The sequence below is a fragment of the Rhineura floridana genome, chromosome 6 (genome assembly GCF_030035675.1).
Source record: "Rhineura floridana isolate rRhiFlo1 chromosome 6, rRhiFlo1.hap2, whole genome shotgun sequence".
NCBI classification, from domain to species: Eukaryota; Metazoa; Chordata; class Lepidosauria; order Squamata; family Rhineuridae; genus Rhineura; species Rhineura floridana.
In genome coordinates, this window is record NC_084485.1 from 42,634,122 (window position 1) to 42,652,124 (window position 18,003).

Below are 18,003 nucleotides of genomic sequence, written 5' to 3' on the forward strand. Positions count from 1 at the left end.
TCAATTAAATACCTTTAAACATAGCAGACTGTGTTCCGTTTTTGCTGTTTTGCATTCTTATACATGGCCTCCAGCAGTGTAACCATAATCTCCTCCCCCTCCGCTAATTATTTATGGCTAAACGCCTTCTCTTTCCAATTATAAGCTAATGGCAGGGAGTGCCACAAAAAAATATTAGGTGAAGCAAGAACTTCCAGTTCTGCAGACAAATACATGTGCTTGCTCTAAATGGTTTCACTGCTGGCTATAAGTGCAATAAATAAGAACTACAACTACTACTGCTGCTACTAAAACTTCTATTCTATAGTTTCAGGTGCTTTTTGTGCGTGCCGTAATTTCTGGAGAGTTCTGAAAGGCATGCCACACCGTTGAATAATAAGACTCTAATGCAGCAGCTAAAAGAATCTTGGGCCCCATCTGCACTATACATTTAAAGTATCATCATCATACCACTTTAAACAGTCATGGCTTATGGGAACTGTAGTTTGTTAAGGGTGTTGTTAGAAGATCCCTATTCCCTTCACAGAGCTGGGAAGAGAGATTGATTTTTAAACCACTCTGGTAATTGAAGCTCTGTGAGCAAAATAGAGGTCTCAGCACCCTTAACAAACTACAGTTCCCAAGATTCTTTGGGGGAAGCCATGACAGTTGAAAGTAGTATGATACTGCTATAAATATATAGTGCAGATGTATTCTAGACTGAGTAACCCACAAGGAATTTTTAAACCAAATCCCTCCTCACCACAATACAGTTTAATCCACAATTTAGAATCATAGAATAGTAGAGTAGGAAGGGGCCTATAAGGCCATGAGTCCAGCCCCCAGCTCAATGCAGGAATCCAAATTAAAGCATAACTGACAGGTGGCTGTCCAGCTGCTTCTTGAATGCCTTCAGTGTTGAAGAGACCATCCCCTCCCTAGGTTCCATTGTTGTACCACTTCGAGAGAGCAGGAATAAATACGGAGCACCACACTATATTGGGGCAAAAGAATAATCTCAGCAAAGAAAAATCCCAATGACTTGAGTCAGAGGGTCATTCTATATACTTACCAGGCTGACTTGCGTTCCATTCTTCATTCCCAATATTGCTAGCAGGAAGTTCTCCTCCAGAGCCATTTATCTCCTCTTGCTTCACTTCCTGTGTATGCAGACAAAAATCATACCATCTTACTCTGAATGAATTAACCTTTAGCTTCAGGCTCCCCTACTTTTCCAAGTGCCAGGAAATTCCAGGGCAGTTATCACAAGATCCTGTGATGAAACAGTACTGACATTTTGCATTTTTTAATGCTATGGGCTCCTGAAGACAACCTGTTCATTCAGCATTCAACCTCATTTGTTTGCAGGGTGTTAATACATCTCTTCATGAATCATTCATTCATCCCATACTTTTCAGTGCATTTCCCCATCACTTTACAAACTGTAAAAAGTCAGGGTTTTATTGATGTTGTTTTAAAAGTTGCATTTTAATCCACTTTAATTGTGCACCTAGATTTCCTGGATGCACTTAAATCCCTCCAGCAAAACGCTGACATTTTGAAGGCACCCAAAGTTTTAAAATCATTCCGTTAGAAACAAGGTGATTCGAGCAGAAAGCAGGGTTGCAATCGCCACCCATCAGCTGATGGATGGTGAGTTCAGGCCTGCTGGATCAGCTGTGCAATCGAGTTCCCCATGGGAAGTGCCAAACATAGGACTTGCAAAGAGCTTTTCAAGTGCCAAGCATAGGGCTGGCAAAGCCCCTTGCGCTGTGGTTCCCAAGTGCCCAACAACCAACTGGCTGTCAGTCACTTAGGAAGTGTTGCACAAGGGAGCCTGACAGGTAGGTTGTCCCACCCACTTGTCAAAGTTGGCCTGCAGAATGATCTGTCCCGCTCGACTAAAAAGGTTCCCCACTCCTGGTATGGTGTTTTAGGAAATGCAAATTCAGTACGTTCAGATTAAAATGCAAACAAAACCAAATTCCTCCCCCATCCATACCTGAGATTTCCCATACCTGAGCTAGACTACATTCCCCCATTACAGGCCCATCTATCATCAATCGGCCTCTGGAAAGGAATTCAGGAGGGAGACAGGTTAAGAACAACATCAGTTGCCTACTCCTGCTCCAACTGGGCTGGTTTTGTTTTGTTTTAAATGTATGGTTTTCAGTTCATTTACTGTAATTTATAAATGTTGTGGGTCATTTTGGAAACTCCAATTGAAAAATGTGGGGTACTACATAAAGACATCTATTCGGTCTCAAGCACCACTCTCTGGGCATGTCCCCACCCACCCTAATTGGAAGCCCTGGCACCCTCTATGGATCCACTGCCCAAAGTGATGGTTTCATGGTATGGCTACCCTTGAATTCAGGCCAATCAAATGAGGAAGCATGCATGTGAAAAAACACAAATGTTGTTATGGGACTCTACTGGCACATATATATATATGCAGTGGGGGGGGGGTTGGTAGAAAATGAGGTACCGGTAATCATATCTTGATAAAAGTGCTGTAGCTGCCAGCACAAAATGGCTGCCATGGGCAGCAAAAAAAGAGGTGCTAGTACGCTGTACCGGTGAGTACTGTTGCAAAAAGCCCTGTACACATGCAATAACATCCCAGTTGTACCATTTGCTCCGACTCTTCCTCTTCCTCCTCGGAGGGGCTCTGATAATCTTTTCTCTTCCGCTTCTTCACTGGCTTGAGGATTTCAGCAGAGTTGGTGCTGCCAGCAGAATTCTCCACAATGACAGATCTGCAAAGCAAAGCACGGGACTTCAACACTCAACAATGTTTTCTAAGCAATGGGAACTGCTTGCCCCTAAGCACTAGGACAATATTGTGGTTACTGTAAAAACCTAATCCAGGAAGCAAGGCCTCACTTTGGTGGGGACAGAAAACTACTGTAGCATAATGGATAGAATGTTAGAATTTGACTAAGAAGACAGACATTCAAGTCGCCGCCTAGCCGTGAAGCTCACAGGGTGGCCTTGAGCACATCATTGATGCTCTAGCCTACCTCACAGGGCTGTTGTAAGAATAAAATGGGATAACCCTGTGGATATCACCCTGCACTTCTTGGAAGCAGGGTGAGATGCAAATGTGATAAATATTCTTCTGAAAACAGATATGCACCAAATGTGTTTTTTCTTTCTTTCTACAGATCAGGTTACCAGTAGTCTGCACTTTGCAGCCTTCCCAGGTGCCCACACTTTAATTAAAACTCAGGGGAAGACATCATGAGATAACTCCTCCCATGGGGCTTTTTCAGATCAGGTGCAGACAGCAGAGGAGATGGGAGAGCGCTGGAGAAACATTTAATTGAAAGGGGGGAGCATACACAGTGCCCTTGGCCGCTTCACAGTGACAGTGAGCCCAAAAGTCTACTGAAATTCTAAAGAAATTCTAATGTCCCTGAGAATGAGGCAGAAAAATAGAATCCTCTTTCACAAATGAAGCACACTTTTGAGGAATTGGAGGGCAGATTTCAGCACAGGATTAGATTTTAAATAGTCCACCCAAAGGAACGAGAGCACACCCTGTATTTCTTTCTCTCCAGAGAAAAAAATAAAAAATGTAGGAAAACGCAAAGCTGCTCCCCTTGAAAGTACACGATTCCTTCCCTCCTGCATTTCACACAAGGACAGCATCTTTTTTTCCTAACCTTTCTTTGAATTGTCGGTGGCAGTTCTCACTGCAAAATCCCTTTCCTTCCTGGGCTGACCCCGAAACATTTCTCCGTCCACAAGTACTGCAATGGCATAGGCTCTCTACATTTGGAAGCTTGGGAGGCTCTGGTGCATCCAAGTCTACAGAAACCAAAGGAGAAGCAAAAACTCAAAATATGCCACATTGATCACAAGCAAACCAATGCAACAACAATAATGGAAACCTTTCTGGACCAGCCCAGATTCTGGTGTGGCGCTGTGGTGATCTGAGCACTCTGTCAGAAATGCAATTGTCCAGGGATGGACAAATATGTCAGTTTCGGTTTCTTATTTTTCCGATTTAGTTCTCCACATTTCCACATCAGTTTGTGATTTAAACAAAAATTAAAAAGCCACATGAAAATTTGTCAACATTTTAGTGACAATTTCTCCCAATATGCACATTTTGGCATGCAATTTTGCCTAATATAAACATATTTGCAAAGGAATTTTCCTAATATAATGCATTTTAATATGTTATTTTTACTATTATATACATTTATATATTTATTATTTATTTATTACATTTATACCCCGCCTTTCTTTTCATGATAGAAACCCAAAGCAGCTTACATATGGTCCCACGCAGTCTCCCATCCAGATACTGACCAGACCTGACCCTGCTTAGCTTTAGCAGGGGGCTGGCCTCATGTGCCTTCAGACCATAGCCTGGGATATACACACTTTATCTGAGTATCTGCATTTTTGTACACGTTACTTAGCTGCAGAACTGCACTGCAAAATTCAGATAAGTGCAAATTTCTAAGAATGGCTGTGTTTTGGTTTTCATAGTGTTTCAGAAACTTTAAATGCAAACTGAATTGAATTTCTCCCCCATCTCTAACAAAGACTCACTTTGCGTTGCCTGCAGTAATATATGGGCTCATAATTTGCCCTTGTTATAGAGCACTCAGTACCTAGATGGAAAATAAACAATCCATGACCCCTGAACAACTTAGAAACAAGTTAACTGAAGGACCGCTTGCCCCTGCAAGATCAGTTCAAACATCTGGGGAAATTTTTATTTGTATCACCACACCCTAGAGAATGCCCTCCAGGGAAGTAATCTAAAAATGGGCATTTTTCAGTATTGCCCCTGCAATCTGGCATGCCCTTCCCTCTGCCATATGTGAAGCATCATCCATCAGTTGCTTCACACATCTTGTAAAGATATAGCAGGCTTTCCCTGCAAATAAGATTGGGCCCTGTTATTACTAGATTTCAATGGGGGAAGGATCTCTGTTTTTATTATACTGTTTTCATGCCCCTTAGAGATTTTTAATATTAAGTGATTTAGAAATGCTTTTAAATAAATAAATGATCTTTCTCACACATACATCATGGGGTGTGTGAATTGACACAGACATAGACACACAGTGCTCTGGAACGTCAGAGTTAGAAAAAGCACTTGAGGAAGCCACAACAATATATTTCCCTATAAATCATTACCACACATACGAGACAAACTGGAACAGGTCCAGAGGAGGGCAATAAGAATAATCAAGGGACTGGAAACAAAGCCCTATGAGGAGAGGCTGAAAGAACAGGGCATGTTTAGCCTTGAGAAGAGAATACTGAGGGAAGATATGATAGCACTCTTCAAGTATTTGAAAGGTTGTCACACAGAGGAGAGCCAGGATCTTTTCTCAAGCATCCCAGAGTGCAAGACACTGAATAATGGGCTTAAGTTACAGGAAGCCAGATTTCGGCTGAACATCAGGGAAAAATTCCTAACTGTTAGGGAGGTGGTGGGATCTCCAACACTGGAGGCATTCAGGAGGCAGCTGGACAGGCACCTGTCGTGTACACTTTAACCTGGATCTCTATTGTGCAAGGGGTTGGACTCAATGGCTTAATAGGCCCCTTCCAACTCTACTGTTCTACGAGTCTATGAAGCCAGAGAAGCATCAAGAGCTAGCAATATCTCCTACCGACATCCTCAGCACTGCCACGCCCCAGCAGGGGCTTCTACAAGGGAAACTGCATGCAAAGTTCTGAACTCTTGCCATAGAGCTATCCTCACCTTGAGCCGTGGGGGGATTATCCTTGCTGGTAGGTGCTGCTACCTCATCATTCCCATCTCTTTCTGAGTGGTACTCCTTTAGGGGCTCTGCAGGCGAAAGCTTGTCAGCACTGACCACTTTCAGTGTCCCATATTCATTTATCCGAAACTACGTCAATAAGGGAGGGAAGGTTAAAAGTTATGGGAGAGAAAACAGACAAATCCAGCCACAATGGTAGCGTGGTGCTGGAATAAAAGAAAATTGGTATCATCAACCCATCTATGTCCTGTTTTTCCTCCAAGGAGCTAACGGTAATTCACACATGACCATCTTGTTCTATCCTAACCACCTTTTGAGGTAGGCCAGACTGAAAAATACTGAATAGCTCAAGATCGTACAGTGAGTTTTGTGGCTGAGTGGGATTCAGAACTCATGTCTCCTTGTTCCAAATTCAATGTATCTATCTATCTACTGTGTTACAGTGTCTCTGTTGCATACAGTAAATGCCTCTCCGCCCCACAGGACCATTTACCACCAACTATCCTGTGAGGATGTTTCCAGGAGATAAAGGGAGGCATGAGATAAAGACCCCCTTATTCCAGGAGATTGAGACCACATTCATACCAGACATTTATTCCACTATTATTCTACTTTAAACAGTCATGGCTTCCCGCAAAGAATCCTGGGAAGTGTACTTTGTTAAGGATGCTGAGAGTTGTTAGGAGACCCCTGTTCCCCTCACAAAGCTACAATTCCCAGAGTTCTCTAGGAAAAGGGACTGACTGTTAAACCACTCGGAGAATTGTTGCTCTGTAAGGGAAACAGGGGTCACCTAACAATTCTCAGCATCCTTCACAAACTACACTTCCCAGGATTGTTTGGGGGAAGCCATGATTGTTTAAAGTGGAATACAGTGGAATAAATATCTGGTGTGAATGTGGCCAAATACCACCTCAGAGCCATCTCCAGCTGGACAGCCCCCCACCTAGGCCATCTGTCACCAACAGCCCAATAGGAATGACTGCAGGAGAGAGTGAGAGAGGCAGGCAAATAAGACATCGGGGTCTGTTCCAATTGGACTGCACCCCATCAACTGGGTCTGCTACCACCAACTGCCCTGTAAGAAGGATCCTGACGACTTATGTTTTGATATACAGTGATTTTACTTATGTGTTTTCATTCATGTTACTTGTAAGCTGCCTTGGAAAGATCTGATAGGTGAGATATAAGTAACTGTAACAAATAAGTATAGGAAGAAAGGGGGCAACTTGGCTGCATGCTGACTACTTTGTAAGCTTCTCTAGGCAGGAACCTGTCATTTTGTTGCTACTCTGTACAATGCTATGCCTCTGACAGTGCTATACAGAAAAAAAAAGATAAACTACCTCACTGGCAGGAGGTGCTTAAATGTGGGCAAACTGAGGATTGTGTCTCCCATAATATTTGAAAGACACAGATACATGCTTGGGAGGAACAACTTGTATCTAGGATACCTGAATAATGAATTTGTAAAGGACCTCCCAGAACAGAAGGAGAGAACCCATGGCCTTCCAGATGTTGTCGGACCACCTCCCATCAGCCTCAGGCAGCATGGCCAACACTCAAGGATGATGCAAGTTGTAATCCAACAATATCAGGAAGGACACAGATTCCCCACCTGTCTTTGACTCTTGAATTCCATCCCTTGCCAACAGCAGAAATCCTGCTTAGTGTTTTGTTACATGAGAGAAAAACAACGAAAATACCATGTCCACATTCATATCTGCTGTAGGGATGTGCTAGAATGCCACTCAATTCAGATTTGGTACTGAATTTTCCAATAATTCACTTACTCTCTATCGTTACAGATAGGATTTTTATGTAGCGCTTTTCCATGGCTATTTTCTAAAAGTAAAATATCCGTATTAAGAATGATAATTTTATTGATAGTTCAAAATATCAATATTTCCTTCACAATTATCAATATTAATATCAATATTTTTGCAAGAGGGGGGAATACTGGATTAGTAAAAGCAGTGGCTAACGGACAAAGAATGAACTCAAATCGATACCGGCCTATCAGGTACAAAGAATGCTTTCGAACTGGCACTGGCCAATGGATCCCATCCCTAATCCACTGATACACAGACTGATATATACTGTAGCAGCCTTCTGCATGCTAGTGGAATCCAGATGTTTTGGCACAGCTCCCATCAGCCCCAGTCAGCACATCTGGCGGGCACTTCATTGGGGAAGATTGTACTATAGGGAATGAAGTAACATTAAGCTGCATTACCTATTTCATGGACAGAACTGGCCAAAATAAATACAACCAAACTAATCCAAACAGGAATTTGTTTCTACACCAGCTAGTGGGCTTCCCTGAGGCATCTGGCAGAACACAGTCAGAAACAGAATTCTGGACTAGGTGGACCCTTCATCTGATCTGACTGGACTCTTTTTATGTTCTTAGGATGTTTGTCCGACCTGCTGTCAATGACCTCCAGTGACATAAATTCTACAACAGCCCTAGTCAACCGGTTTCAGTCTGAAACTGTACATTTAATTAAACATAAAAGTGTCACTGAAGATACCAAAAGGTAAGTTTAAAGTCTTGCATTCCAGCAAAAAAACCAACAACAACTGACTGCAAGGACCCAGTCTTCGACTACACAGACTAGTTTGTGTAATGTTAAGAAACCTGTAGTGTTTTTAGTGTTGAAGTTCCAACCCCCTGGAACCAGTTACCAACTGAAAGTAGACAAGCCCCCAGCATGTTAATATTTAGGTAGCTATTGAAGACATTTTTGTTTAAAAATGCTTTTCCTGCAGTGTGACCCAATAATTTTAAGGAACAATAATTGTACAATTGTAGAACTGATTTTATTGCTTTTAGTTTTACTGGGTTTGTAAATTTTTTTGTATTTTATCTTAGCTTATTTTATTGTACACCGCTTTGGTAACTTCTGGTTGTGAAGCAGTTTATAAATCTGCAAATAAGTAATAAATAAACAAACAAACCCAGTACTCCTTCAGAAAGCCAAGGAGAAAGTCACTTGGCAACAGGAAACAGATTTTCCTTCACTTACCCTTAGGTTGCTTCCGGGAAGAGTGGCCACCCCATCCTTCCATTCCAGAACCCGGATGGTGTTGCAGGTCTGTACTCCGCTGATCTGGGGGATGACTGTCGCTGTGATAGGCTCACTTCCAATACCCTCTCTTTGCCTCTCAGGCCCCATGCTTTTCTGAGGTTCCCGAGGGAATCGCTGGATCTCTAGGGTGCTTGTTGGAAGGTTTACAGTGGCTGTGTTTGCTTTTGAAGAAGGAAAGAAAAGCAGTATGTCACAATTATCTCCAGATACATGCATGTGCAAAACATATCTCATGGCAGAGGAAGTTGGATTTCACCACAAAAGAGGGACACAGCACTACAGTCCAGGCAGGGTGGAGTGCTGGAAAAGAACATGGGTGGTAGGATATTTCCACATTTTTACTAAAGGGCAGAGGTGACGAACCTGTGGCCCTGCAGATGTTGCTGATGTCCAACTCCAATTAGCTCCAGCCAGCATGGCCAGTGGTCAGGGATGATGGGAGTTGCGGTCCAACAACATGTGGAAAGACACAGATTCCTCATCCCTGCTCTCCAGGTAGGTGATGTAAGATAAATGAGTCACACGTAGCTTCCCAAGCTTCACCCCCCCCTTTGTACAGCTCTGCATTGTCATTATTTGGCAGGAGCAACTTTAATTCCAGACCCAAAAAACCCAAACTTGATAGAGCCTATAACCTTAAGTTGTTTTCCTTAGTCTCCCAATGGGCTACAGTCAGGAGGCATAAAGGAAGCATTGTTTCTTCCTTTCCCACCCTAAGAATACCATGATCAGTCGATGCACATCAAATTAAGAGTTTTAAAGGCACATGTTGACACCAAGTTAGATTACATACTGGTTCTCACTCCTTCTCTTACAGCACTTATCTATGCCATCAGGTGAGTCTGTCTGCAACAGCAACTTTAGCTGCTCTCCTACCTGGTCAAGGTTATAAATTTTCTACTTTGCTCAAAAGCCTCAGTGGTACATCTGCGTGAATGGGTAAATGTCCCTTTGGTGGGTGGGCTGGATCATAAGAACATAAGAAGAGCCTGATGGATCAGGCCAGTGGCCCATCTAGTCTAGCATCCAGTTCTCACAGCGGTCAACCAGATACCAATAGGAAACCTGTATGTGGGACTTGAGTGCAAGAGCTCTCCCCTCCTGTGGCTTCTGGCAACTGGTATTGAGAAGCTTACTGCCTTTGACTGTGGTGGCAGAACACAGTCATCATGGCAAGTAGCCATTGATAGCCTTATCCTCCATGAATTTGTCTAATCTTTTAAAGCCATCTAAGTTGGTGGTCATCACTGCCTCCTATGGGAGCGAATTCCATAGTTTAACTATACTGTACACAGGCCAGCTTTGAAAAATGTATACTGAAAATATGTTCAACTGCAAATGGAACAACTGAGCAAAGGAGAACCCAACACACAGACTGGGTGGGAAATTAGCTTGCCTGGGAATCTATGTTGCCTTTTGGGCCATAAAGAATGGAAGCAGGAGGAGGAGACCCTGAAGGGCAGCTAGATGCAGAATGGTACCCACACTTCAGTGTTGCAAGCACCTACCTGGTATGATGAAGGCGGTTGTTGGTAAGTGGGCATTTTGTACTGTATTCTCATTGGCAACCAAATGGACACTGACTTCCCCTGCCACATTGCCTTTTGTGCTTCTTATCACTTCCATCTCTGCTCGTCCATCCATCACCTTGCCTAGGCACAGAAAACAGAACTTGAATTCAGCCAGGAAGAAGAGATCCCATTTAGCATTTGGGAGGAAGCATAAGTGAATCTCTGGCTTTGATTTGGATTCCTGAATTGAGCAGGGAGTTGGAATTGATGGCCTTATAGGCCCCTTCCAACTCTACTATTCTATGATTCTATGACTAGAGGTGTCAAGGTGGCTTACAAAACATGGTTCTCCCCCTCATAATTTATCCTCGCAACTAGCCTGCAATGTAGGTTAGGCTGAGAAATAGTGACTGGCCCAAGGTTGCCTAGTGAGCTACATGGCTCAGTGAGGACTTGGTCTTCCAAGTCTCAGTCTGGCACTCTAACCACTACATCACACTGACTTTTGGTTGCACAAAATGCCTTTAGTCATCTTTGTCTGGCACCCCAGCTTCAACCCTGCCATGCTCTGATAACATCCAGATTATATTACAGGAAGGCATTTTAAACAGAGTTGCCTTTAAAGACAGCTCGGACTCGCTGCTAACTGGTACATCCAGAAATGAACATATCTAGCCAATGCTAACAAAGTTTCATTTGCTGCCAGTTTACCAGGCACAATTCAAATGGTTACTTTTAGCCTTTAAAACCCTATTGGTGTGAGCCTTTGCATGTTTACTCAGAAGTAAGTCCCACTGTGTTTAGTAGTAAGTGTACAGGATTGGATTCTGACAGCACAATCCTATACACACCTACTCAGAACTAAGTTCCATTGATTTCAGTAAGAGATCTGAGGCTTACTCCCAGGTAATGGACAACCTTTTGGCTCCCTAGGGCCACGTGCAGGTGGCCAGTTTGGGGGGGCACATGCCAGTGAGTGTGGCTGGAACCAGTGGGTTACCTGGGAGTAAGCATCACACACACACACACTGTAAAGCTCATCAAACTGTGCAATTTACACTGGGAAGACAAATATGCAGAGATGACCCTCCACGCGTCATCCTCTCCATCACAAACACGTTCCCCCTCAGTCCATCAAACAGCTGCTTGAGTGGAGGGACAGCAATGAGGAAGACGCATGCGGAAAGGCTCATCTTTGTGCATGGTTTGTCCCAGTGCAGGGGGGACCCCAGCAAAATTCATCAGCAGGGGAGAATTTTGCAGTGCAGAGGGAGCAGCTATTAGAGATAAGGCCATTTGGTGGTACCTCCCTAGTTAGATGGAGTCCCTTCCCCTTATCAGCTTGCCTGGCCATGACTTTCAGGCACCAGGTAAAAGTGACCATGCTTTCCTTTAAATTCACTCTGAGTAGCCTTGAGATGTTTGTAGTTGCTGGGAAATACTGGAAATGGCTGATTCCAAATAAAAGATGTGAGCCTTCTTGAAAATATTTTATTCAAAGGGGGAATCAATATATTTTAAATAAATATAAATATATTGAGAGGGGGAAATACTCAAATATGAATTCTCCCATGGTTGAGTAGCAAATAATAACAATAACAATAACAATAACAAAACAACAATTCAAAGTCACAAAATGGCATGCTATTATTATGGAGAGGGTTGCATCATTAATCGGTGATAATATCACAGCACTGTTCAATAAGTGCTTGTAACCCTTGTGCAACCAGTTTTTGCACAACTGATGTGTGAGGTGGGTGTAGAAACAACTGCATTTTTCCAGCAATAGAAATTGTGATATCAGTGCTGGAAAGCTGAGACGTCTTGGCAACAGAACATGGACCTCTGGATCCTCTGCAACAAGTAAGTTAACAACAACACATTTGTCATCCCTTCAAAATGCCTTATGGTCTCAAAGTCCCTTTGGAAGCTTGAAGTCAATAGCACATCTGAGCCTCTGTGTTCTTCTAACCACTGGAGGGCAACAGAGGCATGTAAATAGGCTATAGAGATGGTATCAGCTCAGTGGAGTTTACAGTCTGTTGATGGCACATGTGCACTATGTATGTTCTGATGAACATCTGATTGGAACACAAAAGAATACCAGAAACTGGGGGAGGAGGGATGCTATGTTGGGAATCCTGGATCATATGGCAGTCTGGCCTGGTTAAGATGCAACATATCTTAGCTTATTAAACTGAGATACGCACTTGTACCTGCCTGAGTACCTTCTCCCTTCTTGGCTGCTCCAACCAAAGACTTTCTGGGTTAATTAATCATAATTCCCTATTGTATCAAAACTGGGAAACTATGGTTATCAGGTTCGGAACAATCTCCAGAGCTGTAGAAAAAACAACACAGACTCTTGCAACATCTTAAAGACTAAATTAATTATGGCATAAGCTTCCATGGATTCGAGTCCACTGCATCAGTGTTATCCTGAGTTGCCAGGCATATATAACACAGAACATAAGAACATAAGAACATAAGAAGAGCCTGCTGGATCAGGCCAGTGGCCCATCTAGTCCAGCATCCTGTTCTCACAGTGGCCAACCAGGTGCCTGGGGGAAGCCCGCAAGCAGGACCCGAGTGCAAGAACACTCTCCCCTCCTGAGGCTTCCGGCAACTGGTTTTCAGAAGCATGCTGCCTCTGACTAGGGTGGCAGAGCACAGCCATCACGGCTAGTAGCCATTGATAGCCCTGTCCTCCATGAATTTGTCTAATCTTCTTTTAAAGCCGTCCAAGCTGGTGGCCATTACTGCATCTTGTGGGAGCAAATTCCATAGTTTAACTATGCGCTGAGTAAAGAAGTACTTCCTTTTGTCTGTCCTGAATCTTCCAACATTCAGCTTCTTTGAATGTCCACGAGTTCTAGTATTATGAGAGAGGGAGAAGAACTTTTCTCTATCCACTTTCTCAGTGCCATGCATAATTTTATACACTTCTATCATGTCTCCTCTGACCCGCCTTTTCTCTAAACTAAAAAGCCCCAAATGCTGCAACCTTTCCTCGTAAGGGAAGGATGAGGATGTGTGAGGTAAGAGGGAAATGAAATGGAAAAACTATAGTGTGACAATTATGTGAAAGACTAAATGCATACAATATTGTTACGGTGGCTATTTACAATGTAGTGTTGACTAACAAGACAAACATCCTGGCGTTGGTAATCTAATTAAAACATGTTGTCAGATAAAAACCTGCTATCTCAGTTCAAGCCTACAGGTGATAGAATGGAACCTCTTGATAAGATGCAATTTGGGAGCTTCATATTGGAATCTCATTCTGAAGTTCTGAAATTAATTTCAGCTGGTGGTTTCTAATCCTAGACTGTTCTAATTCTAATAACCACAGTTTCCTTTTTTGGACATAATGTGAAACTATGGTTAATAAGAACCCAGGAAATCTTGTATTTACAATACAAAGCTAAAAATTTTGACACCGCCAAGCTTGCCTAATATTGTATTTGCAGATGGCATGCATTCAGAAGGTACCAATGAACTTATGAAACAGAATTTTTTTCCACAGAAAAATAATGCACTGGAAATTTTTTTATTTCTCTATAAATAAAAATGGCCACCCCCTGCTCCAAGCATATATGGTTAACAAATTTGATTCTATTCCATTACAGAAAGAAAAGGTTAATTGTAACAAACAGTTATATAATATTGCCAGTACTTTTTGTTTCAACAAGATTTTCCAGCTGCATGAAGAGGTGTCTGTGTTAGGTGTTTTGTTTTTAAACCTATTTTCAGTTGGTTTTGTACTATTTTTAAAACTATTTTAGCTATTTTAAAGATATGTCGGCAAATTGCCTTGAGACACATGTAAAAGGCAATATGATGATGATGATGATGATACATTTTAAAAATATATATTTGGAAGTAGACTTTTAAAAAAAGAATGTTCTTAAAGGATTTTTTCATTTCCAATCTTTATGCAGCCATGAATTCTAGAAACTTACATGATGGGTGGGCTGTATTTTGAGTGTTTCACAACAACAGACTAATGCTGCTACCCTTCTATGCGCACACGTCATTCACACTTCATAAGAGGTAGGTGGGGCATGCAGGTGGGCTTATTAGCTCCATGCCGCCTGTATGGGAATGGTGTTGGGCTACAGTGCCATGGGCCCAGGGCAGGCTGGTGGCCAAGGGCCCAGTCCTGCCTGATGCTGGTCTTGCTATCTATGAGAGCAGAAGAAGTACTCATCTCCATGCCAGAGGGTTGGCCTTTAAGGACTGCAGTTCTCACAAAGGGCATGGAGCCTAGCAGAGATTGGCTGGAGGCTTCATAGACTTAAGTTCACGTCTAGCCATTGTTGAAGGAAGTTGCTTACTTGGAGCACTCTGTGGTGCTGCCATATAGGCCCCTTCCAACTATACTATTCCATGATTCTAAGCACCACAGGAAGTTGTAGTACATTTACTAGCCAACAACCAGCTATATATTACATATATAATGGCCTAACTCACACTGGCAGCTAAGACGCTGTGTTCCCACTGTATTAAAAATCATAGTTCTTAATTTTTATAACTCTAGGATTTGATTTCAGAGGTTGGCCTGAAAGGGAATGTCTAAAAGATGACCTGTTGAGCTGTTTATTATAACAGGCCCAACAGCCTCCCTAACTGAGCTGACGGAGGTGGTCTCGGGTTTGGTTTTGCGATCCCCCAAATTTTTGGTATTGGGGATCTCAACATTCATGCCGAGACCGCTTTGTCTGGGGCGGCTCAGGACTTCATGGCCTCCATGACAGCCATGGGGCTGTCTCAATTTGTTACTGGCCCTACGCATATTTCGGGGCACACTCTAGACTTAATTTTTGCTACTGGAGCAGGGGATGGTGATCTGGGAGTGAGGGATTTTACATCTATTCCTCTGTCATGGACAGATCATCGCCTATTGAGGTGTAGGCTCACAATGTTTTCCCCCCTCTGCAAGGGTGGAGGACCAATTAAGATGGTCCGCCCCCGGAGACTAATGAATCCTGAAGGTTTTCAGAAGGCTCTGGGGAGTTTTCCGGCTGATAAAACTGACGCTCCTGTCGAAACCCTGGTCAACCTGTGGAATACGGAAATGACCCGGGCAGTTGACACGATCGCCCCGGTGCGCCATCTCCTCTGCAGAGCTCAATTGGCTCCGTGGTTTACCCCAGAGCTAAGAGTGATGAAGCAAGAAAGGAGACGGCTTGAGTGCAAATGGAGACGAACTCCCGACGGCTGTGGTCTTGCACTTGTGAAGATCTCTACCAAGCTCTATGTGAAGGCGGTGAGGGCAGCGAAGAAGCAGTACTTTGCTGCCTCCATTCAGTCATCTTCTAACCGCCCAGCGGAACTTTATAAGGTTGTTCGGGGACTTTTACACTCTGGTCCTCAGAACGCAATAATACCATCAATAGCCCGCTGTAATGAGTTTGCGAGACACTTCCAAGGTAAGATCACAAACATCCGCCGGGACCTTGACTCCAATATTGTAGCAGTTTAGCCTAATGAGGTGTCCGGAGCACAGTCCTGTCCTGTTTTATTGGATGAATTTCAGTTGGTTCAGCTCGAGGACATGGACAAGGTGCTTGGACAGGTGCGGGCGACCACTTCTGCTCTGGATCCTTGCCCCTCATGGCTAATAAAAGCTAGCAGGAACGGAACAGCCGGATGGGCCAAGGAGGTGATCAATGCCTCTTTACGAGAGGGAGTGGTACCACCCTGCCTGAAACAGGCAGTGGTGAGACCGCTCCTAAAGAAACCCTCCTTGGACCCTGAAAATCTTGACAACTATAGACCGGTAGCAAATATTCCGTTCCTGGGCAAGGTTTTAGAGCGTGTGGTCGCTCACCAGCTCCAGGCTCTCTTGGATGAAACTGATTATCTGGATCCATGTCAATCGGGCTTTCGGCTGGGGTTTGGTACAGAAACAGCCTTGGTCGCCCTGTATGATGACCTCTGTCGGGAGAAAGACAGAGGGAGTGTAACTCTGTTGGTTCTCCTGGATCTCTCAGCGGCTTTTGATACCATCGACCATGGTATCCTTCTGGGACGTCTTGCGGACTTAGGAGTTGGAGGCACTGCTTGGCAGTGGCTGTGCTCCTACCTCGAGAATCGTCTCCAGAAGTTGGTGCTTGGGGAGCATTACTCGAGTCCCTGGATACTCCAATATGGGGTCCCACAGGGTTCAGTTCTGTCCCCCATGCTCTTTAATATCTATATGAAGCCACTGGGCGAGGTCATTAGGAGATTTGGAGTGCGTTTCCAGCAATATGCTGATGATACGCAGCTCTACTTCTCCTTTTCATTTTCTTCAGGTGAGGCTGTTAATGTACTAAACCACTGCCTGGTGTCGGGAGGATGAGCTGGGCTCCTGGGGGGTTGTCAGAAGAGGATTCAAATGGCTGGCAGAGGGAGGAGGGAGGAACTTACCCTCTGTGGAGCGAAGCTGAAACAGAGGACATGCCAGAGATAGGGTCGCCTAGCAACGGGGAGCCTGAGAGCCTTGAAGTTTTAGAATCCCCCCCAGACATTCCCAGGCCCTCCCTTCTCCGCAGCTCAGAGCAAGAGGGAGGGCTGATCACAGCAGAAAGGCGGAGAGATGGTTTACCCTCAGCTCCTCCTTTATCACCCATAGGGGAATTGGACACTTCAGAAGAGGAGGAGATGATGCCTCCCCCCTCACCACGCACACGCAGACGGTTGAAAAGACAGGAGAGAAGGGGGGGAAGGCGGGCAGTACCTGAGGGGGAGTTAAGGAGGAGCGAAAGGTTGCGCGCCCGTTGAGCCCCTTCTTAAAGAACAGGCGGGAAGCAGCCCCTTGCTCTGTCAACTTTCTCCCAATGTCGCAGGACCTGTATCCCTGTATCGCTTCATGAGAAAGCGCAGTCTTTGTTGGACATTACTCTAATAAAACACGAATTAACTACAACCTCTGGTCTGGTTCCTGAGTCGCATCCTGGGCCTGACAGCTTGACAGAGCCACCTAAATCACCCTCAACGCTCTCTTCACTTGACTGGGACAAGATGTCAAAGGGAGAAGCGGGGGGGACGAACCCCACTTCTGAGACGGAAGAAGTGAAACTCTTGAGGACTAAGGTAGCTGAATTGCAGACGGATGTCCAAGCCCTGCTAGCAGCAGTCAAGGCGCTGAAGACGGATAATCAAACCTTGAAGGCCACGATAGACCAGATGCAAACAGCCCCTCCAGCTGCCGCAGTAAAGGTTCCCATTGGATTGCCCCCAAAATACGCGGGACAAAGTGATCAGTTGGCAACTTTCGTGGCTCAATGTGAGTTATATCTGGATGTCAGGCACATGGAGTTTCCAGATGATGGGGCTAAAGTGGCCTTCGTGATTAGCCTCCTGGAGGGAGAAGCTGCAAAATGGGTGACTCCGTATCTCGTGAGAAAAGATACTGTCTTAAGAAGGTACAGAGGATTTATACAGGAGATGACCGAGATGTTTCAAGACCCGCAAAGGGCTGAAACAGTAGCACGGCAACTAGGCGCTCTGAAGCAAGCTAAAGGGACTGTTTCCGAGTACACTAACGCTTTTAAAATTCTGTCCCAGGAAACTGGTTACAATGACGCCGCCCTGATGTTTATGTACCGGAGTGGATTAAATGCTGAAATCCTGGATGAGTCGGCCAGGACCTCCCCCCCCCCCGCTGACCTACCAGGGCTC

The 18,003-nt window shown here is 44.2% G+C and overlaps 1 protein-coding gene across 2 annotated transcripts in view; it reads right to left on the reverse strand.

Annotated features, from left to right (window-relative positions):
- The window catches only part of L3MBTL1 (L3MBTL histone methyl-lysine binding protein 1), a 58,203-nt gene that overhangs the window by 30,506 nt on the left and 9,694 nt on the right, over positions 1–18,003 (reverse strand). For both annotated transcript variants that reach the window (XM_061631550.1, XM_061631548.1), the window contains exons 2-7: positions 10,333–10,476; positions 8,762–8,985; positions 5,714–5,861; positions 3,648–3,792; positions 2,612–2,738; positions 1,052–1,139 (exon numbers count right to left, since the gene is read on the reverse strand). In XM_061631550.1, the coding sequence (XP_061487534.1) occupies positions 1,052–1,139; positions 2,612–2,738; positions 3,648–3,792; positions 5,714–5,861; positions 8,762–8,985; positions 10,333–10,468 (868 nt within the window). In that variant the 5' untranslated portion in view covers positions 10,469–10,476. The remainder of the gene's footprint in view (positions 1–1,051; positions 1,140–2,611; positions 2,739–3,647; positions 3,793–5,713; positions 5,862–8,761; positions 8,986–10,332; positions 10,477–18,003) is intronic.